This window comes from Mycteria americana, chromosome 12 (genome assembly GCF_035582795.1).
Source record: "Mycteria americana isolate JAX WOST 10 ecotype Jacksonville Zoo and Gardens chromosome 12, USCA_MyAme_1.0, whole genome shotgun sequence".
Classification (NCBI taxonomy): Eukaryota; Metazoa; Chordata; class Aves; order Ciconiiformes; family Ciconiidae; genus Mycteria; species Mycteria americana.
Window position 1 is genome coordinate 13,056,218 of NC_134376.1, and position 27,520 is coordinate 13,083,737.

At 41.7% G+C, this 27,520-nt stretch overlaps 2 protein-coding genes across 8 annotated transcripts in view; one reads left to right on the plus strand and one right to left on the minus strand.

The window, feature by feature from the left end:
* The window catches only part of CLEC16A (C-type lectin domain containing 16A), a 91,033-nt gene extending 77,306 nt beyond the window's left edge, over positions 1–13,727 (minus strand). For all 7 annotated transcript variants that reach the window (XR_012777662.1, XR_012777663.1, XM_075515519.1 and 4 more), the window contains exons 1-6: positions 13,522–13,727; positions 5,965–6,093; positions 4,547–4,680; positions 3,625–3,773; positions 2,839–2,944; positions 797–920 (exon numbers count right to left, since the gene is read on the minus strand). Coding sequence is in view for 5 of the 7 variants with exons in the window: in XM_075515519.1 (XP_075371634.1) it covers positions 797–920; positions 2,839–2,944; positions 3,625–3,773; positions 4,547–4,680; positions 5,965–6,093; positions 13,522–13,601 (722 nt within the window). In the remaining 2 variants the exon portion in view is untranslated. The remainder of the gene's footprint in view (positions 1–796; positions 921–2,838; positions 2,945–3,624; positions 3,774–4,546; positions 4,681–5,964; positions 6,094–13,521) is intronic.
* A 1,541-nt stretch (positions 13,728–15,268) lies between these two features.
* On the plus strand, positions 15,269–24,790 carry DEXI (Dexi homolog). The gene is made up of 2 exons (XM_075515098.1): positions 15,269–16,344; positions 24,025–24,790. Exon 1 carries the CDS (start codon positions 15,815–15,817, stop codon positions 16,094–16,096), a length of 282 nt encoding a protein of 93 aa, XP_075371213.1. The 5' UTR covers positions 15,269–15,814; the 3' UTR covers positions 16,097–16,344; positions 24,025–24,790.
* The last annotated feature ends 2,730 nt before the right edge of the window (positions 24,791–27,520 follow it).

A 27,520-nucleotide genomic window follows, 5' to 3' on the forward strand; every position in this document is an offset into this window, starting at 1 on the left:
AAGATGTTTTCAGTAAAGTCAACTAATGCAGCTAGCAAACAGTATCCAGGCTTATATGTGCTTTAGGATGCACATATAAAGTTTTTCCCCAAATTTTCAGAAGCAATGTTTTTACAAAACTTTGCTTTCCACTGCCAGAGTCTTTTCACAAGCCAACCATAAAAAATGGTAAGATTTGTTTCCAAAAATAAAGAAGAACTCTATGTTAAATACAACATCTACCTCTCCACTTTAAGAAAGCAAGAAACAGCCACCCATTCTAAGGTAGGGGTGGGAAGGCAAACCAAGAATAACCTGAATCAACAAAATATTTCTGTAGTTGATAGTGGAATATTACACAGGAATTTCAGATCTGACAGTTCATGTATTAAAAAAAAAGTTCACCTTTCCAGTTTAAATTTTTCTCCTAGAATCTTTTCAGAAAGCTGTTCTACTGAGATAATACACAGAAAAGGAACATTAAAAAAACAAAGTTAATAGGACTGAGAAGCACAAAATACCTTTTGTGTCTTCTGAATACCTACTAAATTTAGCAGAATTAAATCAAAGATGCAGAAAAAGCACGTTGCCAAACACTAATTTACTTGTACGGATATTAGCACAGATAGGGCACACAGCACTAACCACTATTAATTCAAAAAATCACTGAAAAACTTCGTAAGAATGAAAAGCTTGAACTGTCTACAAGGGAACGTATTCAGAAACCAACTTAACTGGACTACTACACATAAAAAGGAGAGTATAAACATCTGGGAAAAGCATTTCCATTTAATACCCAGCATTTGTAAAAACTTACTCTTCATCAGTCTGCACACAGTTATCCAGTTCTATCACATGGCTTCCAATAAACCAAACGAGGTTGGAGAAGTAAGGGACAGCAGTTTTATCTCTAATGTAATGCAGCATAGGTTGGTTGTCCACTGAAGAGAAATTGTCAAAAAGAAAAATCAGTTGCCTTTTTTGAAATTAATTTTTAAGAAATACAACAAAGTATCTTTTGAATTTTGATTACATGCTAGCTTTTCATACAAGTATATACCTGACATGATCTTATGCGTGAAATGGACATCTACAAAAGCGTCATATCAATTCTTAATTGGCTTGAATGAGCCTAATATTGATATATTTACATAGGTCTGAAGATAAATAAATCTAGTGGAATTCAGAAAGCTTTTTTTAGTACATTCTTTATTAAAAAGAAGAAAAAAGTGTAAGAATAAAGCAGTAATGCTGAAAGTCAAGCTAGTTAGACTTACATGACACTGCATTAAGGAACACAGGAATCATCAGTGAAGGAAGGGCAAAAGAAACAGACAACAGTTAAAAGGATTAGGAACTGGGATAGCGACATCCTCCAAGAGGGTTTAAAAAGCTAAAGCACAAAGCATCTAAACTAAAAGATACAGGGTAGGTCTTAGATCAGAATATACAGAAATGGATAGTCAGAAAATTATGAAACCTGAACATCTGAGCTGTGTGTTTTCAACTCTAAACTTTATATCACAACATTCAATGAAAATTCTAGATGAGTACATTTTTTTACCATAAAAAAATTTAGTTACATAAATATATAACAAATAGGATATGAAGCCTGCACTTTGCTCTTTTTGTGAGCTCATATCTGCGTTTACAGCTCCTTGAGGTAGAAAACAAGTACCAAGTCCCCATTTCTCAACATATAAGAGACAGACATTTTGTCCCTTGCAGTCAACACTAAAGAACCTATCTGCTATGCAGGCTATCCAGTTATTTACAAAGCCAATTGTTCATTGTTTTAAAATAGATCTTATATTCTTTTATGATAAAGATTGTCATCAAATCACTAGTTCTCTTAATTGATAGAAAGTTGTGTAAATTCAAAATGTAATTTAATTTAAAATGGATTAAAGAATAAGAAGTCCTGCATGAACATATTCCATAATACATACTACCTTACAACATGCTGATTTCAGAGGTAGAAGTACTGAATACACACCAATTTTTCTACAGAGATCACTGTGATATTTTCAGTCTACTCCAGTTTTTATAGACCCCAAGAAAAATTCAGGAGGAAGTGACTTTTGGATGTTGTCTAGTCCAAACCCATTCTCAAAGTAGCATTAACTTCAAAGTTCAAGTAAGTTGCTAAGACCCTTGTTGAGTTTTGAAGATCTCAAACAATACAGATTCCTCAGTTTCTCTGGAAAACCTGTTGCAGTGCTTAACTATTCTCACAGTGAAGTTTTGGGGTTTTTTTCTTATGTTCTACTGGAATGTCCAGTTCAGGAATTTGTGACTGCAGCCTCCTGGCCTTCAGTGAGCACCTCTGGGAATGGTCTAGCTCTTCTTTAGACTGAAGTGACTGCAGCACCTAAGACCTCTACAGTCATATTCTAATGCACTTCAAATCCAAAAGGAAACAATGTAGCCCAATGTAGCCAGCAAGGTTACTGCTTCATACATTATGAAGCTCAAGTTCATAAGTAAAAACTACTTGATATTCATAAAGCACTTTGGTTTTGGGTTGGATTTTTCATTTGTTTGTTTGTTTTTTAAATACAGTCACATTCTGATCTCTGTTGGAAGGGAAGCTAAAGTTCCTTGAGTATGCTTGATACTCTTTTGGTTTTTTTAAACCAGTTTCATCTGTGAGGAAACAATATTATTTACAAGTAGGTACTGTAGGTTTGGGGTTCTGTTTCATAAAAACCAAAATGCATATCTGAAGAATGTCAACATGCTAAACTTTTCAGTCTCATAAACCAGACAGAAAACCCTTAAATGTAAATAACTGAAAATTAAACTACAATGAAACAAGCATTTTGTACACGTGCCTTTTTAAATATATAAAGAGCATACCTTTGTAGACATTTAAAGTTATAGTCCTAACAGCAATCCTGACCATGCTTTCTGGGTGGTTAAAAAATTTAATAGCTTCAGTGTACAAAGCGAAGTCATTAGTGTGCTGTAACAAGAGGAAAGAAAGTATTTATGAATTAAGCAAAACATGTAGAGAGTATTTGTTGGGATTCTGTATGAAAAATCTTTTCCATGTATTACTCTGATATTTTTACCTTCTACTTCAGTAATCGAAATGATTTTACAATGCACAGTCAGCTGTATTTGTAGCTCTGCATTAAAATAAAACGCTTTAAGTGTCAGAGCTTTCCATGTTAACTCTCCACATATTCAGTGCTTTAACGCCCTCTTCTGGCAAAATGTGGAATGGAGCGAGGAAAAATCCATTTCAACTTTGGCCTTTGATTACTCAGGCTTTTTAGACTTTGACTAAGCCTCTTAGAACCAAGTGATGCAACAGAAAAGACCCTGTTTATAAAAGTACAAGAAAACAAGGCATAAACAAGTTGAATTCTCAGGGAAGTAGACTTCAGAGCTACTGAAACAGTCCAATATAACACTCACTTCCAGATTTTGATTTTATTACTGTTGTATGATGACAAAGACCTTCTTTATCAAGCTTTTACAGAGACCCCCACAGATGAATTCTCAATCACTGATATTACCATTATAAAAATAAATGCAGGACATGCTGAGACAAGAGACTAAATGGAATATATGCCAACCTGCTATCAATTTCTAATTACAGTCCTCTCATCATTATGTTGCAACTCTTTCTTCACTTACCTCATTATAAAAGAAATGTACTGTGTGATTGTTGAGTTTCAGGGAAAGAGTTTTCAAAAATGATATGTAATAAGCCATGATCTCCTCATCAGAAAAGTCAAATTTGTGGACAATAATAGAATTTACATAGTTATTAGAAAGCAGGTAGTCTGAAAAAATAAGAGACATCACACAGGTTAACAGAAAGAAAAAAATCGTTATACTAACTAGCTGTATTTAAAGTACCAGCTAGCAACAAACTACCTGATGCTTGAAGATCCCAATTTTTAGCCAAACAACTCAAGTGATGGCTTCAAGCAGTAATACAAGGAAACTGTTCCCTACAAAGGTCTTTGCTCCCAAGAACAAGACAACTGAGAATATACTTCACCTTCCTCAATTTATGTAGGCTTTGCAGCTAATAACACTTAGAACAACTTTCTTTTCCTCCCAAAATCATAAACTCTCAAAGGCTTAAAGATGACTTTCTCTTCATGATAATTGTGGAGTACTTTAACTATTAATTCTCTGTCTTCTTTATATGTTTCTAAAAACCTTGAAGTAAACACAAGTGGCTGGATGCCAGCCCCAATGATATCAGAACAGTTCCAGTACAAATTATACAACAAAATTCCACCACATAATCTACAGCAGCAAGGCAAACATTTCAGACCACAACTAATTTGCTGACTTAAAGAACCCCTTGAAATACAGTACATAAGTGTTTCAGTAGTGCTAAACAACTACTTTTGTACTACTGAAAATTTACACTAAAAGGTACTTTGGAGTCAATGTATTTTCAATAGTGCTCAATTAAAAAGATTGTTAGGAATTCATATAGTTCTTCTGTGAAGGGGCACTAGGACTAAATTTCATTAAATGGAAGGGAATTCAATCAAGTCTTGATCATTTAAGCCTAAACAGTTTAAAAGCGTGCCCTTACACAGTGATGTTTCATGACTGATGTTCTCAAAAAGGATGTTGAGAGTCTGCAGAAGCTGTACACACACGTAACGACCAGACTTCTGACGCAAGATGTTCAAGAAGAAAACAAACATATTCTTCTCCAAGAAAAAGCTGAAATAAAATAGAGGTGTCATTAAGTCACTTGCTGTATTTAACAGGAACATAATTTTACTAGGATCAGGGACAATTCTAAGCAAGTTTGATAAACAGCATGTTTCACATTTATGAAGAATTATTTCGCAAAGTTTTATCTGTATAACAGAAGAATATCTTCCAAAAACCTTAAATACTAACAAGGGTGCTTAAACATTCAAATTATGCAGAAAAGGGATGTCAAGAAATCAGGGCCTTTATTTTATTTTTAGTATATTTAATTTATCAGGCAGCTTCCCTACTTTTCAATCATAATTTTGAAGGGGAGAGCCTCTAAATGAAGGTTACATTTTATTCACTTGCCCCTTTTAAGCTAACACACTTTTTGTCTTCAACACTGTAGACGTTATTTTTGATCCACTTTAATTATTTTTTTTTCCACACCAGAAGCAAGCATTTTAAAGAGAACAGTGTGGACTCTTTCCTACCAGGACATCACAAATACATATCTATGAAAATTTTTTTACATTAGCTACAGAAAAAACTCCTCATTCCTAAAATTCTCACAAGCGGACAAGACAGTGAGGAATGTGATGGAGTTACAGTATAGATATGAATAATCAGAATAAGTTAATTTTCTTAGTCCACATCATAACCCAATCATGTTGAAATTATCTTGTAAAAAGAACCACTCCCTAAATAAGTAATTAAAAAACACCAAACACCTTAGCATTACTTATCTCAATCACAAATTGCCTTTATAAAAGAGCAACTGTCTTGAAGCAAACAGCCAAGCAATGGGCATTAATACAGCCAGATTTGCAACTGTGAATATTTGTTTTGAAGTTCATTTTTCTATCATGCTATTTTATGAGGATTAAAATAACATCTGAACAAAACCTCTAAATATCATAGCTAAAATAACATATCTATATGTAGTATCTCATAAAAATTGAAGTGAACAAATTAAAGTCATATGATATTAATAGATGTACTGAGTAAATCTTGGCCCTAAAATAGGTTAGATTTTGTATTTATATCAAAGATTTGAGAGTCAAACAAAAGCAGTACATGGAATGGGCTCTGGACTTGGAACACATTTTTGTTAACAGAAGTGAATTCTCTGTTTCTTTGTATGACAAGAATATGATCCTGCTTATGTGTCTACTACAGGACACAACTTTCTACCTACATTCATGAAATACAGTCTTGGAAGAGTTAACATTTTGAACTCTATCTCTATGCAACTCTAATCATTCTTCAAAAACAAAACCAGAGTCAAAATTGCTTAGAAGTACTTACTCAAATACTGAGCTGTCATTCTGATCCCCCCATATAAGGATCTCTGTTATAGAACGAATAGTCTCTACCAGCAGGTTGCGGTTGTGATCTGTTACTGTTGTATTTTTAGTCAAAACATGATACATGTACCTAAAAGAAAAAATAATTACAAATAATATGCTATCCTGCCACTTTCACATGCACCATGTTTGTCTTTAGTCACTGTAACTTAATGTAGACAAACACATACACACACACTATATCTAATCCTTGTACAATTTTAAAATCCTAAAGTTTCCTTTTAATATTGATGCAGAGAGAAAAGTAATTGTTAAACAGAATATGTGACAAACAAAACAAATCCATAACTAGCCAGGTGAGTTATGAATGCTTATGCATATGCTAACATAGGATTAGAAATCATGTAACACTTGTCCCATGGTGCCTCTTATGGCAACCTAGTGAATTTCTTTGGAAGTATGTTAAAGTCAAAGGAGTGATGAGCAAGAAAAAGGAGAAATAGAAGAAGCAGGTAAGCATGCAGTAGCTGATATGGGAAAGTCTAATTCTGGAAAGAGGCACATGCAGATCTAACTAGAAAAGTTAGATCCCTTGTCTTGTCTGCAGAGACACTTTACAGACTCACGTCATGATGGTTAATAATCAGGACTGTCAAAGATTATGCATTCATCTTGGCAAAGCTTAACCACCAGGTCTCTGGCCCTTCAAGCATAGAAATACTGATTGGAAAGGTGGCAAATTCCAGCTTTACCATCTCAAAGGGCAAGAGTTTATGTCTGTCCAGTGAAGTTTAAAAAAAAAGTATGTCTATATTACACAGGTGACAGGAAGCTAAATAAAATTTGACAGGCTTGTATTGTTAAGTCTCAGAATTTTACTCAGTCAAGGAAGCACATTTCTCTTTTTTTTTTCCCCAAATAAGATGTTACATCAAACATTACTTCCCTTTGTCAAAAAAAAAAGAAAAAAAAGGCAGGGGGGCAAATTCTAATAAAAGCACAAGAATCACCACTGCTTTTCTCCCCTCTGGGTTTTTTTTTTTGCTTTTATATAGTAATAAAGAAAAAGGATGGATGTAAGAAAGGTGCACAATTATGAAAGTAATTAAATAAAAAATACAATCAGAGGAATTTAGTGTCATTTTAAAACTGCAAGAGTTTAGATTACTGAACACAGATCATATATTGCTATACTGCAATCCATTGAAAACCAGGAGTAACACCTGAGCATTCAGGATTATCTGCGCAATACACTCACAAACATTTGGGAAGGAAGGCAGATCCATACTATCAACCTCCCCATGAAAAGTGGAGTTAATCAAAACTCCCAGAATCTATTTTTGGGAAAACAGCCTGCATGTCCTGACTCTGGGGCAGCCTATCATTATTGGTTTGGATTCCATGAAAGTTTGTTCAGTGATTCAGGTTGAAATTTTAGGAATCTTATTAGTACAATGCAGGAGTCCAGAAGTTCAAGAAGCTAATTTTTAAGCAACAGACCCAAAGGCCTCAAGTAGCTATTATGTAAAAGATAGAAAAAACAATTTTGCCAAGCTACTGTAGGGTTCCAGGAAACACTGTGCATTTCTAAAAGAAAATTTTCGGGTGTCTGGTTTAAAGTAAGTTTCAGAAGTTTAGGTAAAAAACAGACTTGAAATCACATTTCAAAAAACAGTATTCCCATCAATTTTATCTACACTAAGAAACTGAATCACTGCACAGGGCAAACATGCAGCTGCAGACTAAAATGCCATTTAACTGAACACACGTATCAGGCTGTTCCACCTATTTATCAGCCTTATGAAGACAAAACAAGATATTACCTAGTTTCAGAACCTTTTTCATGCCTGTATTCAATAAAGAAAAAGTTTGATCATATTCACGGTTTAATTAAAGTTTGCAAAATTTGGTTTGGGGAACCTTCTTCAAACACTGAGCTGCCACTCAGTTGGCCAGAGCTTCACAGGACTTGTTGCAAGACAGAGTCTGTCCTCATAAGCCATGCAGGAAGCAGAAGCTATTTCAGAGAAGTTTATTATGCTATTACGGTAAAATGCTATATGCTTGCTGATCTTGATATTGCTTAATCATCAAATAACGATTTTACTGTGTTGAGTACTGCACAAGGACACCGAAAGGTAAACAACTCTCAGAAGTTCACAGTTTTAACAAACTTGACATGCCGCATACTCCCTTCCCTGCCCACCCTCCCGCTCCCTCCCCCCCTCCCAATCAGCAATGTGATAAAGCCTACATCATATTAAGGTTAACCTACCAGACAGCAGAGGAAAGAGGAAGAAAAAGGGAAGAGATAGCACGAGGGGGAAAAAGATTCGCTTCTCATACTCTTTCGTGTCAGTAAAAAATTTTCTCTCCCTCTTCATGCTGTTTTCTCCCCTCAAATCAATACTTATTTTCCAAATCCAGAACAGAAACTGCTCAGATTGAAACCATTTTAGGAAAAGTTGATTCATAGCTATCTCCTACAGTCGTAACTGCCTGGTCACGTGGCGTACTGTAACAGAAGTCACTAAACAGCAAGTCAAAGAGCACCCGCAAATCCTCTTCAACTAATCTGAGGATCATGGTTCAAGATTCCTTCTATGGAGACTGACAGTGTGATGGCTTACAGTGAAGATGTGGGAGTTTAAGTCTGCCCACCTGTGATAATTCTCAGGGCCTTCTAAAAGAGCACACGGCACACAAGCCCTGCAAAAACTTCCCATTATGGCACTACATGTATTATCAGGACAGTGAATCAAAAGACAGAGCAAGAACTAAGTCACTGCTCTAAGCATACATCAGTTAATGAACAGTGAACAGCTGAAGACAGAAGGCAATTAAATCAGAACAGTTCATTCCACAGCAATCTGTAAGTATTTTTCCTGAGAGAGTTAAAGAGAGTAATTAATGCTACACTACTTCACATATTTTAGTCTATTTATTTGAAGTCATATATAAATTATTGCATCTGTGAACATGTATTTCGCATTAATAAATTACATTATGCAAACTTGAGAATAAAGTTTAGCCCAACAGAACTCCGCAAATGGGAAGCAGTGGGAAGAATTACATGCTATTACCTCACCTCAGTAGTCTATGCAACTTAGAGCATTACAGATGCAAAAAGCAAGAAACATTTAATAGTCAGGAATATATTAACTACAAATTAATTTACTTAATATCAACATTACTGCAAAGTTCCTTGATTTGCTAACACACTGATGCACTTAGAGAAAAGCTGGGCTTCACTTTCAAGGTATTCCTTTATCTACTTACTTGAAAATGAATGAGAAAGCATGCACATACTTGTTTCTCTTATCAGGCATGCAACATACCATATCAAGAGAATATAAAGTATCACACAAACCCATTATTTTTATATTTACATAAATCCTTAAAGCCTGTCTTTAAATGCTGATTATAAAGAGGTCAAGTTTGTGGTCCAAAATGCTAAACCCTCAAAGAGGAGGTTTTTCTCATCTCTATCTATCTATATCTGAAGACTGGGTTCAAACAAACAAAAACCTAACAAAAACCCACCATGCAGGAAGTGTCAAAGCACCTAACACCATCAAAAACAGTGGGAGATTTTGCCAGCAACTTAACAAGACAAAATTCTGAACATTTTTTCTGGTAAGAAACCATGCTCAAAGGGATAACATAATAACTCATTAATATAGAAAGTGCGTATTCATGACTTTCCTATTTATTACTTACAAAAGTACACTAAAATAGGTAAGAGTTTAGGAAGTCAAGCACTCAAATTTAAAAACCCCAGACTTAACCATAACATGCTTGCTTCTTCATGCTGCCTGCAACTATGTAATTACATATTGTTCTCATAGAGGAAACTCGATCTATAGCATGGGCAGTAGTTCCAGAAATGAATCAGCTATGAAACAAGTCTTCTACCATACATGTTTATGGACACTACCTCTGACCAAGTCATGAGAAATGTTCAGCACCCAACTCTGATGGTATAAAACCTTTTGTGCAATTAGTATGCAATTAAAATACCAAGTGTAGAAGCAACAATGGGAAATGTACTTGAAGGTAACAACAGGGCTATGTAAAATACCTCTTAGAAAAGTAGGAAAAAAATTTGCATCTAGAAACAATGATACTAAACTTAAGTTCCAAAGCCTTTCATTTTAGCAGGAACACCAGAGATACCATCAGATGAACTCTTCAGAAATGGTTAAGGTATCACCACTTAACTACTGTGAAAAATGATGTAAATCCTCTTCATCCATTCCAATGCAAAGTCAAAGTTTGTAGACAGATGGGGAAAGAAGATAACAGTTATGCTCTCAAGGAGATCTGACCATGCATCTGCTAAGTTTAGACTATCCTCAACTGAGCCATATGAAAGACTTCTTGATACTTGAACCATAGGTCACAGCTCCTAAGGTGTGTAGCTGCAGAAACAGTGTACAGTGACTATCACAGTCAGCCACTGAAGAGAACTGTAAGAAACCCTGATCTACACAAGAGAGCTTATGTGCAAAGGTAGGCCACAAGAGAAAGAGGAGAACACGCAGCTCATGAGAAAGCACTACCTTCAAGTTTGTGTAGCAAGACAGACTGTTGCCTAAACAGCATTGATATATTTGCTTTTAGAACTGGAAGCATATAATAAACAGAGCAGAGGACTATATAAGGGAGGGAAAAAAGGTCTCACTTGAAAATGCTGGGTGCCACCTTTAAGAAGTGGATTCTAGCCTTGTTTCAGACACAATCTCATGTAAAGATAAACAAGTCATTTCAGACCATTTTCACAAGCAATCACTAACATTGCTCCTGTTTCCAGAATATTTAGGCTTTCTCCATTTATTGTTATTGACATTCCCTCAATTACTAACCAAAGGGCACAAAAATATCAAGTTCTCTGAAAAATAATAGTCAGAAGCACTCAAGCAGTGCATAGTACTGTTTCATAGCCTCTCTAGATTACAATTCAACAAGGTATTAGAAAGCTGGATTAAATTGTAACTGTTTTCACTAGACCAAGAGACTGTATCAAAACGCTTAATACAAACAGCCTCACAATTTTCCTTTAGCCAATCCATTCTATGGCATGTTTGCAGAAAGACTGAATAGTAAAACTTCAAAAGCAAGCCTCAAACACACTGCATTGAAGCTGATGGGAAAGGAAGTTCCAGATCCAACATTTACTGACAAAAAGCAGTAACTCTCTCAGTATTACTAAACAGGTGTATTGCTTACAATTTAGACTAAACCCTACGTTATGCATGTTAAAAAATAAAAATATTCCCATAAGGACAGCTCAGGCTAATTTCACTCTTGTAACATAGCATAATACGCCTTTTATAGGCTAAGCTAACCTGTAATAGCAAGGTTGGTGCGTTCCACTCAGCTCATTCACATGGAACACAACATGGGTTTTTGAAGAGTTGAAAAGATGAGAATGCAGACAGCTCACAAGATGGTGAGCTCATCAAGATTGACTTAGATTGACAATCTTGACATCAACTTCATGACCCCGAAACGAAGGTTCTTTGCTCTTTTTCCTTCTGTTACTTTACCCACTTCAACTGCTACCTTAGAAAAGCCCTAAATTCCACTTTACCACTAGGTAGCTACCTTTGCTGTTGACATCTAGCCAGAAACTGAAATTCATAAAGCCTAGCTAAACAAACACTTAAAATGTATATGGTCTAAACAGATCAAAGGTCTTGTCTGTCCTTTACACACTGTCATTTTAGATTTCATAAAGAAATCACATGCAAAAAAGCAAACAAACCAAAGCTAGTATTTTAGTAGAGAACTATATACTTCAATTCCCAGATAAGAAGTCAAGCACAAGCCACAACACCTATAGCCTAATTCCCTTTTGCTGCAAATCGAACAGGGTATCACAGTTTCTACCCTCTGTGGCCCCGAGAGAACATAAGATCGCGTCTTTCTTGCCTGAAGGATTCTAACATCCTAAAGTCTCCCTCTCACCAGCCTACTTTTTCTAAACTTAAACTCAATTTCTTCAAATTTCATAATGTATCAGCATTCTTCCCCTATCTTCAAGTGTCATATCAAAACCAGATAGATCTAAAGCGCCACTAGCACTGAGTAGTATCCAATGACTACCCCTTGCATGTCAAATACAACATTCCTATGTTTATATCTGAGCATGACTTTTCCCCTTTTTCCTGCAATGCCAGATCATGTTGACTTACTAGTCCGACCTACTATGCTTTCAAAATTACTTTCTGCAGTGCTGCTGCCTCATCAGTTTTATCTTTATGGACTTGACTTCCCTGTCTTTGGTAAAAAGTAATGCATTTCAATTAGTCTTGATGGTTTGGAACATTTTTCCAGTTTAGAGACAAGAACCAGAATCCATAAATCATCTTGATAAAGTAATTGCAAGATCCAAATCTTGTATAAGTGCATCCTGCTCATTACTGTCAGACCCCATTCATGTCCTCCTTGTAATTTGACTAATCGTTGAAAACTACCAGCCACTTATTTCTTAATGAGCTATGTATTCACAGTGATTTCATTTAGAAGATGCTTCCCCTCTTAATGACCTCCTTTTCTTGTTCAGTAGAAAGAGAAGCTATAACAGTGGATCTCGTTTTTCTCGCAATGGCGGAACCCTTAAAATGGAACAGAGAATTTAAAATTGGTTTATCCCTTGCCATCCTTCCAACTCTCCAATGGCAGAGCTAGAAAAAACTATTCCACCTTCTGCAGTCAGCAGTAATTCAAGGATATCAGACTCCGGAGACTAACATTACAATTCTCTTGCTTTTGCACCAGCTGCTGAGCCCTCTAACCAGGGTACATCCCCTGGACCTGCAAAACCACCATCCTGACTACCACGAATCACTGCTAACTACTAAGATCCCCACACACACCCCTCAAAAGGTCTATACTGTTTACAGGCTGGGCCCAGGCTCCTCTCTTCCCCGTCTTAGCCACTACCAGGAAACAATCAAAGTTCTCCCTCGAGAGGAATGTGATATTTCCTGTATTTATCACCTCTTACACTCTACTCCACGGAATGAGCCTGTGACATTATTAAAAATCAAACAAACACGTATTGCGGCCATAAGTGTGACATGACATCACAGAACCGCGTCTGCCCTGAAAGTATTTTGGGACGAAGAGGCAGATTTCCATGAGAAAGACACCGGCCCACACCGCACAGAGAGCCTCCTTCGCCGCTGGTGAATTGCTCCGGCAGCTTTCGGCTCGGGAGAGCTCCGCCAAAACGCTCAGGCGAGGAGAGAGCGAGCGACTGGGGAGCGTCGCCTGCGAGCCGCCTCCCTCCTCACCCGCTCTCCTGCGGGACGCCTCCCAGCCACCCCGGCCCCGCTCCGCAGCCCTCTCCGAGGGAAAACCCTGCCCGAGCAGCTCCGCAGACGGAGCCCGTCCGCCTACCTCCCCCCGCGCCGGCTCGTACCCTCCGAGTCCCCTCACAACCTGGGAGAGCCGACCGCAGCACGGCTCCCCCCGACAGCCCCCCCCCCCCCCCCCCGACTCGCTTTGCCCTCACAGTTGCCCCCGAGCCCGCGGCCAGCGCCGCGCTTACTTGAGGTGATCCAAGGAGTGGATACTGCGGGCGGCCTTCCCGTGCCCGCCGCCCACCCAGCTGCGGGAGCGGCCGAACATGCTGGCGGCGAAGGGTCACTACGGTCCGCGGGGCTCTAGGGCTTCATAGCCCCGCGGGGAAGGGCGAGCGAGGGGCGGGCGGAGACCGGGAAGGAGCCCCAACAGCGGCAGCCACCGGCGCACACAAGCGCCAAGGCGCATGCGCGGGCGGAGAACGCCGGGAAGCGCGGTCCCGCGCCCCGCCTCGGCAGCACCGCGCGGACTGCAAGTCCCAGCAGGCACCGGGGCGGGGCGCGGCGCGGCGGGGCGGGGCCGGGCCGCTGTCCGTCACCCGAGCAGGGAGCGGGGAGTGGGCGCGAGTCGCGTCAGGCTCCTGCCTTCGCTGGGCGGGCCGGAGCCGGGAGCGCTCGTTCCCCCGGGACCCCCGGGTTGGGAAGGCACCCGCCAGGGCCCGGCACCTGCCGCGGCCCTCCACCGTCGAGGCCCGTCCCCCGCCAGCCACCTGCCACCTGCAAGGAAACGGGAGAGTCCCCGGGGAGCCCGCAGTTTTCTCCTGTCCTGTCAGGATTTCCACGGAAAAGTGGAAGCACGTGCCCTAAGCCGTCCTCCGCTGAGGGCCGCACTTGGCAGCTCTTCTCAGTGAACCAAGTGACGCTGTCCGGCAGGTGCTCAGCCCTTCCGAGCGCCACGCCTGAGCACGGGAGCAGCGACGGGCCCCCAGGCCGGGGGACACCCGCACCTAGAGCCGGAGGGCTTGGCTCAGTTTTTTATTTTATTGATTCCTTCTCTCTCTTTGGCAGTTACGAGTTAGATGCTGTCAGGTTGTGAGAGGACTGTTAAGTTAGAAGAATATAAAAGACTATAAATTTAGCATAAACAAAAAATAGCCTTTTAATGTGTGCATACACCTCCCAAATACATGGTAATTTGATATAAAATTTGGCCCCTGACATTCCTTGTTCACCTTCATAACTCAAAATTAAGCAGTTCTGGTGGGGTCAGTCCTGACCGGAGGAGAACAGGATGCTGCAAGATGCAGCGACAGAAATTCAGCTGCTGACATTCCTCTTGCTAAGGTTTTCCCAATAAGGACTGCACATTTAGTTTTGAATCGCCTTGAGAACTAACTTAATTAAAGCAGAGCAAAGAGAACAGGACCATTAATGACTGTCTTCACCTGGTTTTTGTTTTTATTGCTTTAACGACATAAATAAACTAAATCTAAGTAAAAGCTGAAGACTTTGTCAGCCAGCGTCAAAAAAACCCCCAAGTTTAAAATCTTGCCTTTGATTATATTTTGATATAGGTAAAACCTTGGTCAGCAAAGAAATGCCTCCACCGAAGTCAAAAGGGGCGCAGGCCCGCACGGCTGCTCCAGGAGGGCCTCGTTCAACAACAGGGGAACAGAAAACAACTTCCAGGGTAAAGAAACAGCCAACGCCTGCCCACGCTGACCGCCCGGGCTGCTGCGGGCTGCTGCAGTGCTCGGGGAAGGCGAGAAGCGGGGAGGCGAGGAGCGGGCACCACAAGACGCCTCCTGTCCCCGCCAGCCCGGCGCGGCCGGCCCTCGGGCAGGCGGAGCGGGACGCAGCTGCCGGCCAACGCGGCGGAGGCGCCGGCGCCCCTCACCGCCGCTCCAGGCCAACCAGCAGCGCCTCGGGCGGGCGGCGCTGCGAGGGGACGCGGCGCGGGTAAACAGCCGCGGCCTGCGGCGGGGGCAGGCGGCGGGGCGGGGAGGCGAAGGGGCGGGCAGGAGGGGTCCTGCCGCGCAGGCCGGGGCTGGCGGGCTCGCTGACGGCGGCAGGTGCTCCGCGCCGACCGCGACAACGCGCCTGCGGGCTCCTTCCGGAAAGTTTGCGGGCGGGAGGAGGAGGGGAGCCGCGGCGGGACTGCAGCAGCCGGGCTGGAAATGCCCCTGGGGAGCCTCCTGCCAACGGCGGGGCTGCGGCAGCGCCGCTGAAGCCCGCGCTGGCCGCCCGCCTGCCGGGGCGCCTCTTCCTCCGGGGAAGGAAGGGACCGAGGCGGCCGCTCTGCGGCTGTGCCGCCTCCGCGCCCCTGCGGGGCTCGCCTCTTCCCAGGGTCCGGCTCCGGCTCTGGGGTTTCGCCCTTCCCTACCGCCGGGGCTGCGGAGTGCGGTCCGCGCCCCCCGCTCCCGGCTCCGCGCCGGCGCCCGCCGCTGCCGCCCGCCCACCCGCGCCGGCCGGGGAGGTCGGTGCCCGCTGCGGCGCCCGCTGCCGCCGCCGCCGGAGCCCGCCGCAGCCCCGCACGGCTGCATGCCCGCCGCGGTCTCGGCACGTCTGGATTCGCTGGAGTCCTGGGCCTTCCATGCGCTGCTGGTGCTGCCCTATATGTTTTACGTGGGCTTGTTCTTTGTCAACGTGCTGATCCTGTACTATGCCTTCCTGATGGAGTACATCGTTCTCAATGTAGGCATCGTCTTCCTGCCCGAGGATATGGACCAGGCTCTGGTGGATCTGGGGGTGCTCTCCGACCCTGGCTCCGTGCTCTACGAGACGGACAGCGAGCTGGATGTCTTTGACGGGTACTTGGAGTGACGCCGCGGGGCGCTCCGAAGCGACTGCGGGGTGACGCCGCCCGGCCCGGGGCTGGGGCCGGGTGTCCCGGCACGGCCGTAGCTCGGGGGCCGCCGCGGCCCCGGGATGCCCTCGCTGCGTCTCGGCTTCTTCTGCGCAGCATCTTCCCTTCCAAATGCCCCCCGCTCCCCCCGGTGCAGGGCCGGGGCGGGGCCGGGACCCGCTGCCGCCGGGCAGGGCCGCGGAAACGCAGAGGGCTCGCAAGGGAAGTAAGTCATTTCCTCGGGCTCGCCCTGGGCAGCGGCCCGCGGGGCGCTCCCGGCGCCGCTCGCCCGTCCTCCCCGTGCGGGCCCGGCGCGGCCCCTGGCCGGCGCGCCATCGGGCGGGGAGCGGCGGCAGGGCTGGGGACAGCCCTCCCCGGGACAGCGGGGGGGCAGCGGCAGGGAGCGGGCGCGGCGCCGGGGACACGCACGGCCGCAGCGCCTGGCGCGGGCGAGCCTTGCGGGCAGAGGGCCGGGGTCGGGCTGCCTGCGGGGCGCCGAGCGCTGCCCGGCCGCCCCCGGCGCTTCCTCCAGCCCGGCACCGCCACGCAGAGCCCAGGGGCCGGTGGGAGCCCCGCTCCGTGTCCTCTGCTGCGCAGCGAGGAGAATGTCTTTCCCTAAGGACTAATTTTCACAGTTCTGAGCCACTGCAGCTGTTACGCTAGGTGTTATGTTTACAGCTGTTCAACCACTTTACTAGTCCGGTCCTGAAAGCAGCTCTGAATCGAAATGAACATCCAGGCTAATATTTATAAAAGTTCAGAGACCGTATTCAAGCCAGAAATACATCTTAATCAGATGCCCTTTAAAACGTCTGCCTTGGAGAATAAGAAACCTACCCGGCTCACCATTCTTCTCATGTTAATCGTAGCACAAGGGTTTGCTTGATCAATTTATTGTTGCAGGTTTGGGTGATACTAAAACTCTGGAAATGTTGTAAGGATTTAGCATTTTAAAACACGGAAATGCAGTTGGGAAGAAAATCACTATTTCTAGCTAGGACTTTCTGTGCCAAATGTATGTTAATGAAAACATTCACAGTTTAAATTAAAATGTGTTAGCAAATCTGCCAGTAGAATTTTTAGCAAAATATTGTCTGTAAATTTGAAAACCAGTTCAGGATACCTTTTTATTTTCTGTTTGAAAATATGGAAATAGGAAATTCTGTTGTAAGGTTACAAATATAACCTTAGTGAACATACTATACAAATACCATTTAACATCAAGCTATTTTAATCAGTCTTCTAATTTAAAAAAACCCAAACAAACCTTTCCTGTAGTGCTGTCCTTCATACAGGTTAAAACTATCTCCTCAATATTTGTATTCAGATTCCATATATAGCAATAGTAGCTGATTTTGGTCAATAGTTAGAAGGAAAAAATGGGGATTTTTGGTGTTGGAGTAACATTGCACAAACAGAGCTGAACAAAGCTTGGTCAAAGGCACATGGGAGCATAACAAGTGTGTGAGTGGGGGGGGGAACAGGTCTTTGTTGCTGCTGAAGAAATTCCACTGCATATAGTTTCTGCAAATGAAAGTGTCCATGCCAACATTTGGTGGTCCATCCCAAGCAGCTGGATTAGAATCACTTCTGCTAGAATAGAAGGTCTGGAGCAGAACTAAACTTCCCACAAAACACTGTTGGCTACTTTTGTGTCTGTCTCCTCCTCTCCCTTTTTAGCTGGGCAAATAACACACATGCTCTGTATTCCAGGGAAGAAATTCCTAAAAACTAAAGGAAATTTAAGCAAAATCTTTGGTGCAAAAAGCCCCAGCCATTTTCTCTGCCAAAATACTTTTCCCCAAACCCCAAATCTTATTACTCCAACACCATCTAATACAGGGATTAAAAATATTTTTTTAATCACTTTTTTGCAGGATAGGATTTGTCATGATGAGTTGCATCTAGTTCTCAGGAAGACTAAGGAGAACAACAGGCATAATTTTCCTCAGTGGATTTTTCCTACTACATGAACACACAGTTTGATAGAGCGTAGGGTCTGAGCACAATTCTGTTCATGTAGATAAATGGGCTTCTTAAAATTTTTCTTCATATGAATAGGATAAGCAGCTCTGCAAGCTTCTTGATATTCTAACTATAAAACCATGTCACCTCCATATGTAGAAATCAAAATGCAGAGGTCTTCACAAAGCTCAGAAGTAAGTCTCAGTCTATGTCTACCTTGAGCTAATGGAGCTCTGCACCAGGTACCAGCTCCAGCCTTGATCCATTAATTTGGAGGTTGTCATGTTAGATGGTGGTTTCCACTGAGAATCAAATCACAAATCTCTAAAGTTAGATCAATTATCAGAGAGCAAAAAATATACTATTACTGTGCTTCATCTATTTATATATTTAATTATATTTATATACACATCAACCAGGTTACAAATTGCATACTTATTTAACTACCAGGCAAAGACTCAGCATGTCACCATGAAAAGGAATGTGTGTTAATATCCTGGTTACAGGTTTCTTCACTGTTCTGTGCCATTCCTCCTCACCAGTTCCGTAGCAAGGCAGGCAGAAGAGGGCCCTAATTTGGAGCTGTGTTTTCTGCTTTGGGAGCAGAAGTAAGGCACTGAAGGGGAAGATTTAAATCCCTTTGGGTCCTAGCCTGCAGTGACCCGAGTTCTGTACGAGTGTTAACCCATGCTCTCCATAGGCCTGGGAAGGCTGCCCACCTACCCTGCTCACTTAGACCCAGAAGTGCTGAGGATTCACAAGACACTGCAGGAAGAACGGGTCTCAGTTTTAGCAGCGGAGATGAAAAATACAGAGGCATACTCTTTGCATTAAATGTAAGAGGAGTGTTCTTCATGTGACTCACCAGTGAGAACAACTAAAAAGCTATGATTAGCCTTAGCTGAAACCTTGCAGAGTGCTCCTTGCATTTAGAAAGCAATGCCTTGCACCCAGGAGGTGAGTGGCATGCGTGACAGGGAAACAAAGCGGGGAAATCCCAAGAGGCGATTCTGCAAAATGTGGAAAGGCTAATTTAGATGTAAAAATAAAAGAGCATGTGGATCAGAAAAGCTCTGTTCTTTCTTGCAGCAAACCCCTCACTTGAATAAACTCAATAGGAGCAAAATTATGTCCAGGTTTCTGAGCATAGTTGGTGGCAGAGATTGAAGGTAGACAACTAAGCAGCTCAAAGCTTCCTATCCTATTCAAATGGAGAAATCTGTCTGTGTAAACAGCAGAATTGAGCTTGCTCATGTCATTTCCTGTTTTAGTGTGAGTGTGCCAGGTCCTTTATGATATTTGAAGTCTCCTGGAATAAGGTGATATGACTGTTCTCCTTGTACTTTCTTAAAATCAGATGTGACTCATCACAAAGTACTCTAATCAGAAAGAAAATGAGCAAAAGTAATCAATAACGAAAACTGAATAGGAAATACTGGATTTATTTAATCTTACAGTACAAGCATTACCTGTATTTTTTCATGAAGGTGAATTATGATGAACGTCTTCAGTGAGCAGAATCCAGCACTCAAAAACTTGTGACTCAGCACTTCTGCTGAATGCCAGAATCATCTAAATCCTGAATCAAAGAAATAGCTTTACTCACTAGCTCATCGATACAGTGCCAATTAGAAATGTAGGCTCAGTATCTATGAGAGACAGCATGGCCCAGTGGAGAGGGAAATCAGCATGCTGGACTCCTTCCTGTGTCTGCCACTGATGTCTTTTGTGAGCTTAATTCACTTGTGCCTTCATTCCATCTCTCTAAAACAGAGGTGCCATGTAAAGGGACAGATCAGAAGAATGTTATCACTAGCAGTGTCAGGATACACATAAACACATCAGAATCCACCTCCTGACTTCCTCCTTTTCGGACTTGGAATCTTAAAAATAATGAGCACAGTGATCTGTTACTTATTTTACTTCGCCATTTTTCACTATGCTCTTCCCTTATTTAAGTAGAAATCTCCATGTAAAAAAAAAAAAAGGTGGCTTGTTGATTCCATGATACAGTCGGCTATTTTATATGAGTTGTAACAACAGGATTAAGAGATTTTTAGAACTGTGTTTTGAGTTCTTAGATGTTATTAAAATTAATAGAAGTTGAGTGCTCAAACTGACCTGATGGCTCTGCTTTAAAGAGACTTCTGTTCTCTGACTCTTCTTAACAGGAACTCCATCCTAGATGGAAGGAAGACAAAATTGTGGTTAACTGATGAACTGTCCATACAGACTTATTAACTACAGCCATGGACAGTCCTAAGTGATTTTGTACCAAATGCATTCATTTATAGAATGCAAAGAGAGGAGGCAGATTTGTAAAAAAGTTTTCCAAAACCTGCTGTTAATAACATGAATTAAAATGAGGCATAGAAAATAAAGAGACATTCAATTTAGGATAGAAATAGTTCCGGCCTGAGTATTTCATGTGTTAAAAGCCTCAGCCACAAGTGATTTTAAAGAATAATAAAAAAAAAATTTCTGTGGTTCTTCCCTACAAAAATGAAGCTTACTGTAATCAACTTGCTTCAATAGGTAGCAATAGCCAATTACCAGTTTTAAGCTGTCAAAGGAATTAAAAAATTAATCCAATTTAATTCTTCATGTTTGTTTCCTCTGGAGGAGAGGCGAAGTGACCCTATAGGTCAGCTAGCAACCAGCAATCCTAAAATAGAAGAAAAGAATAATGTGTTTAGAGACATTCAGTTTGTATATTTGGCCAGTCCAACTCTTTGCATTTGTCCCCTTGTACTGATTCTAGTTTATCTGGAGTACAACTGTCCCAAAGAATTTAATAGTACACAGAAGTGGCTAAATCTTTTCATTTCTTCAGGGAAACTGTCAAACTGTCTTTCTTTTCCCAGATGATTTTTAGTACTTTGGCCACAAACTTGGGGAAAAAAATAGCTGAATAGTTTGAATGATGCTCTCTGAGAACACTAACATGTTTCTAATATATATGATAAAAAGGGTGCAGACTAATAGCAGCCATATATGGAAAATAATGATATAATGGAAAATGATGACGTGCACTGAATGATCTATTGCTGGGTAAAGCTCTAGTTCAGTTAATAGACTTAAGGCTATATACTCTTTGAAGGGCCAGGAAAAAAGACCCGAGGCTTGTTCACACAGCAGAGCCCAAATAGGCCATGAGATCTGAAACACACTCTTGCAGAAAGTCAGGGAACAGAAAGCAGACAATGTCAGGATGCAAAACAGAGTCACTGTGTCTCCTTTGGTCCAGCCTGAATTGTGAAGAACAATAACTTCACAGACAGAGTTAACAAAAATATCGTGACTGAGTTTCCTCTTCTAATGCTAGAGTTACGCTATAATAGCCATACTGTTAAATGCTTACAGTATCTTTTAGGCTGTTGGAAGATTACAGTTCTGAGATTTAAAAAATATTTGCTACTCTTTCGTTTTCCATTGTTTTTTGAAATTTTTGAAATTTTCTGTTAAAAATTAGGTTCACATGGAATTTGAAGGACAGACTTTTAATCAGCTGAATAGAAAGGCAAGACTGAATATCCTGGTCAATTGTATCATTCACACCCCATTTAATATCTGCCACTACAAATTACAGTCTTGGAGTAGCAGCCTTACAGCAATATTTGAAACTTCCATTAGACAGCTTTATACTTTGCTTTGGAGGCCCAATACATTTTGCTGTGCTATTTTTAAGTCAGCCTAGAATTTGATCTACAATGCAGAATACTAACAATCTCCCGGAACTGTCTGCTGTAGGTCAGAGTTTTTAGTTCAACTTGGAAAGCAATCAGATAAACATCAAATGAGTAACCTGTTAGAGCTGCTGTTTCCCCTTTTCTTGTTCTTAGTTTAAGAGACAGGATTTGGAGCATATGATTCCTGTTAGCAGGGTGCTGTAGCTGATTGATAGACATTTGACACAAACACCTCACTGGACACAAAAGTGCTTCTCGTTTCTGACCTACAGTAAGTGGCACACCAGAACATATGAAATGTCATGATGAGTCAGACCACGATCACCCAGCCCTGTGTTCTGCCTCTGACAGGGGCAGGGGATGCTCTCTGGGAGAGCACATGACCCTGACCAAAACCTGCAGTCTGTTCTCTTTGTGCTTTCCAGAATCCACAGTGGTAGAATGAGGAATGTTAGAGGGCACATTGCTGCCCAGCCCTTTAGCAAATGTTTTCCAAACCCACCACCTTTTGCCCACTCGATGTTATGAAATCCTTCTGGAGTTCCTTGCTATCAGTACAGCATCTGAATACCTGAAAGAGCTTATTTTCTGCAGTCTTGAAGATTTATCTTTTCGCTCTCTTCTCTGGGTCACTAATGGTGATGTTGAATAAAAACTGGTCCCTGGTATACCCTGCTACTCACTTCTTTCCTACCAAGCCTTATTCTTTGCTTCCAATCTTCTAATCTGCTTTCAATCCATAGAAGAACCTTTCCGCCAGTACTGGGTCAACCTGTTTGCTTTCGGCTTCCTGTAATGCCTTTGTTAATGATACCGTCTTCCTCGGTCTGTCCATGCTGATGCAGAACACGTGACCATCGCATTTCATTCTTCATTCAGACTCCTCGTAGATTCTGTTACGCCTTCTGCGCCTGAAATGGTGGCAGCCCTCCTGCCTCGGGGCCCCTTGTGCCAGACAACCTGACGTACGGTCTGCTGAGCCTCTGCTCCAAGCGCAGGCAGTGAAGAACAGGAGAGAGGCTGTGTTTTGCCCTGCAGCGCAGTTGAGAGCCTTTTCATAGAGCTCCATGCTTAAAGCAGATCTGTTAGCAGGCCTGTTACGGCTTCGTACCACAAACTCCCTTCCCATTATACAACCTGATTAGCACCTTTACCGGGCAGGATCCCCTGCCTTTCCACGCTGCGCAGGAGGCCTGTAACACTGTAAGGGGGAAGGAGGGAGGAGCTGTCCTTCCAGAGACTTGCTGCACACAGCGCAGATGGTCTCCTGAGCTGCCGGCAGCCAGGGGACCTGCTCTTGGTCTTCTGTGGCTCAGCTCTCCTTCAACACAGATTCATCCCCAGACAGTCATTCCCTCTCAGAGCTGCATCATTCTACACTATATTAATTAGTCATCTGTAAGATCACAAGACCAAATAGATACAGTCACTAGTGCCCAGCACCTCATAATCCACAGCTCTGGTTCTACTTAAAGAAGGCTTCTCAGGCCTTGTGTTTACCTCTGATGATAGTAAAAAATCACCTCTTAATAGCTGTCGGATACTTTGACCCAGCCAAGGCAAATGAGATAAACTGGGATAAAGCGATATAACAGTAATTTATTCTTGTCAGTAAGACCAAGAAGTTACCCCAACATGTTATTTAACTTTGTAACTACTTACCAGTGGATCCAAAAATGCTTCGAACAAAGTGACTCTAACGAAAAAAAAGAGAAAGTGACCAAAATCAGAGGCTACATCAAACGTAGGCAATACATAATTAACACAATTATACAAAAAATAACAACAGTCAATTGAACAGTGTCTGGTTAAGAAACTGTAGCCAGTTCAAAAATCAGTTTTAATCGGTAGGTCTAATGATATCAAACCTACCATAAAACAGGCTATCCCTCTGTATGTCATGGCTGGTTGTACTCTCTTAAGAGCAACCCTTACTAATTGACCTGATGGACTGTAGTTGACAGCTTATTCTCATACCCCTCACACTAATATTGTCATGCCTCTGTTAAAATTACACTAAGGACTAGTGTGCTCTAACATTCACAGAAACTGTTAACATTGATTTCTCTGAAAGGTTGTTCAGGCCTTTACTTCTCAAAGAATTATTATCCATAGTTACAAAAGGTTTTGATTTTTTAATTTTTTTTTAAAGAAGTCAATGGCATGGTGCTATATCTAACATATACAGTGACTTCTCTGTTCATTTTAGGTCTAGAGGGTTACTCTGTATTTATGTGTTTTCTTTTAAACAGATTCATTAAACACCTGAAATGGATTATAACCAGGTTAATGGATCAAGTCATGGAAAGAAACTATACTCTGAAATGTAGAGATGAAAACAAGGACAAGGGGGCAACAAGAAGAGTTGTCATCAGACCTTGTCGGTTGTGACTTTTCTCCATGGTCATTGCCTCTTGGGCGTGCACTAACTGCAGTGATTCATGCACCATACTGGGCTTCCATAGATAATTCTGGGATGGACTGTATGAACAAATAATATATAAGCTATGTTCTATTATAAAATAAAATCAAGATGTTACTCAGATTTGATAAACTTTTGAATAAATACCATGTCACCTGAATGGACACGCTCTACATACCGCTTAAGCAAGTTTTACAATCACACATTGAAAACTCTACCAGCCAGTAGTTCAAAGACAGCGCTCTCTCAGGGGAAAATATGCAGGAGGGACTGCAAGGAGATTCTGTTCAGGGCAGTATTACAGCAAGAACTGTGCTAGTAAGATATTTTATTTAAATCGTGAGTTTTGAAATAGATCAGAGAGTGAATTTTATATGTCAGGTGGATTCATTATCTAACACAAGATACTTTGCAGATGGTTTAAGCTCATGTTCCTATGTACGGATGTGAAAGCAATGCAATAAAGACTGACCTTTTCCATGAAAAAGTGAGCAGTCATTTGTTGGAGTTGTGCTTTTTCAATTTGAACAGAAAATAATTGAAATATGCTTTCCAGGAAGTTCCAGTTTTCCTGGAAGTAGTTCCTGCAAGTAGTTCCAGATTGTTGAGATGGCCAGCGTGTAAGAAATCCTTCGCATGAACAACTACTTAAAAAATCAGACCTGAACTGAAACACCAGGAACTGTGCACTAGGGGGGGGGACACCCACATGTTATTGAGGGCAGGTATTATACTGGTTTTGTCTTATTCTCATTATACTTTTTAGAAAAGTCTAATTTTCATAACTGTGCAGTTGTTAAGCCAAGTTGCTGTACCAAAAACATTTCAGATAAAGCAGAACTGAAAATATTTCCCCTGAACTCTCTCCATGCATTATGTCTGTCCTCTGCAGTCTGTGTCTCTACCATCTGCTCCCAGCTCGGGCTTTCGAATCCGGACAGGTGGTGTCATGAGAGTCTCTTGACCGCCAAGACAGTATGAGGGACCAGAGGGTGACAGTTTAGATCCCCCTTGAAACAATGACAAACAAACTTGTATATCAAGCTCTTTTTTACTGATACTCTCAGTGTGTTGCATTCAAATAGCGTTTTTTAACTCCTAGTGCAGTAGAAATTAGCTCCCAGTCCCCAGAATTCTGTGCTCCGAATGCAATTTTCAGCTGCTCCTGCAAGAAGTGAAGCACTGTCATTGAACTAAGTAGCTTTTCTCCAAGATAGGTTCCATCAGATACAGTTTGGGGCTTTAAAACACTGACAAGTGCTTTGTTCCATACAACTCCTGGCCTGCAATGCAGGGATGAAGTAACTTAGGACACAATATTCTAACATGAAAAGATACATTTAGGGAACTAAATCCCCGTTTAGGCACCTATATAAAGAACAGCCAAGTTTAAAAACTTGTTAAGCTTGCGTTCACATGCCCATTTGCTACTAACACAAGAAAGGCTGAATTTTGCTACTGAAGGCGGCATTACTGCTGCCTATATAATTAGAAATTCATACCGTTCACAGAGACGGCTTACACTAATTTTTCAGGGTCACATGTATGCCATTTTACAAACACGGTTCAGTTTGTCATTATAGGTACTTATTGCAGTATCTACTAGTTTGTATCATTTCGCTGCAGTGGGTTTATGCCACACGATGCAGGGGATCAAGCAATACAAATTCCACTAAGTAATTCACTGTGGAGATTCTGAATCTTAGATCAATATTTCTGATTTCTCAGAGCAGCTCAGCTTCATGCATTTAAAGGATGGGGAGAGTACTCAGATTACAGGATCTGAATACCATGATAACACAAGCCTTAGCATTTTAACAAGGCTTCTTTGACAACAAAAAGAGCATAGGCATAAACAGAGTAGCATTTTTCTCATCCTAAAAGATTTTTAGAACACAGATTTGATCAGAACAGCTTTTTTAGGGTAGCCAGTGAATTCAGTCCTCTATACATAAGGCACTCATTTGATAAAAGCATTTTGGATAAGCTTTGTGCCACAAGAATATCCAGACTTTGAACCTTGATTAATTTTAGAACTTTTAACTGCAAAAAGTCTGAAAGGATGAAAACAACTTTTTGCCGTTATTAGCAGGTGGCTTCAGTCAGCACTTTTATATCTTCTAATTCTAGACTTACAGTCTGTCAGTTGGCATTGCAAGATGCCATTGCCTGTTAAGAAAGAATTATTTCTCCATTTCCAGACCACTGAACTGGTAAGTGCCAGCAGGACCAACCTGTCTCCCTCGCACACAGTGCTTTCTGTTAACCTACAACACGAAGCCCTGAGCATGTCATTATGTTCAGAAGCCGGCAGTGGTTTCATAGCGTTTCCAAGAGAAAAATCAAAATAATTTTCAACAGGTACTACAAGCTACTGTAAAAAGGAATACTCACTTTTATTAATACTTTAAAAAGATGTATAAGGACAACCAAAACACTGTATCACAGTTTACAATCTATACATTATGAACATAGATCTCCCACTAACTCATAGAAAGCGAACTTCAGTATGCCCAACATGATTTTATCAATCCAGACAGGGTCCTGTAACATTTGGCTGCCTGCGTAATATTTAGCACATTCTCAGATTCAGTCACAGTGAAGTGTAGCTGCAGAATATATCCCTAAAGAGGCATTTGTCATCCAAAGCTTAGTTAAGGGAAGCCAAGTCAAGGGCTCACCATAGATCTGCATGGCTGGAGTGCCCCAGGCTGATGGGAACATCACACAAGATTTGGCTCAAGCTACCTCCCATTCAAGCAGCTGAAAGAGGGGAATGTAAATGAGATTTTTTTCCATGACTCTGGCTAGAGTTTGGCTAGAAAGAACCATGCAGATAGTTAAGAAAAACACCACTTTCCAGTTACAATCAGATTCTCCATAGAGTTTTTCCACCTTGCTCTCTTGTACTATTACCTTCACGTACTAGGTGTGGTTCCCTGCTCTCCTTTGATAAACAGAAACAACAAACCAGACCTTCCTTCCTTCCTTCCTTCTTTAATTTGTCCACCCTCCATCCCTGCTGTCAAGATTCCGCAGGCACCAAAACTTTAGCAGAGAAGTATAATTTGCTGAAAAGAACATAAAGATTGGGGTTTTGAACTGCTTAAATTGGGGACTTTTTCAAAACCAAGTAACAGAGTATTGGAGAGGCTAGTTGAGAGATTCTAGTTGCATAGGTCCTTGGGTCAGTATTGTCAGTGCTTCCTGGCAGAAGAGATTTCAAGGAGGTTGTTGAGCTAACGCTGAGCTAACTGCAAAGTAGAGACCTCCCTTCCCAATTTGTGGCATATTGAGTATTCCAAGCTTTTTCCATCCCTTTTTAT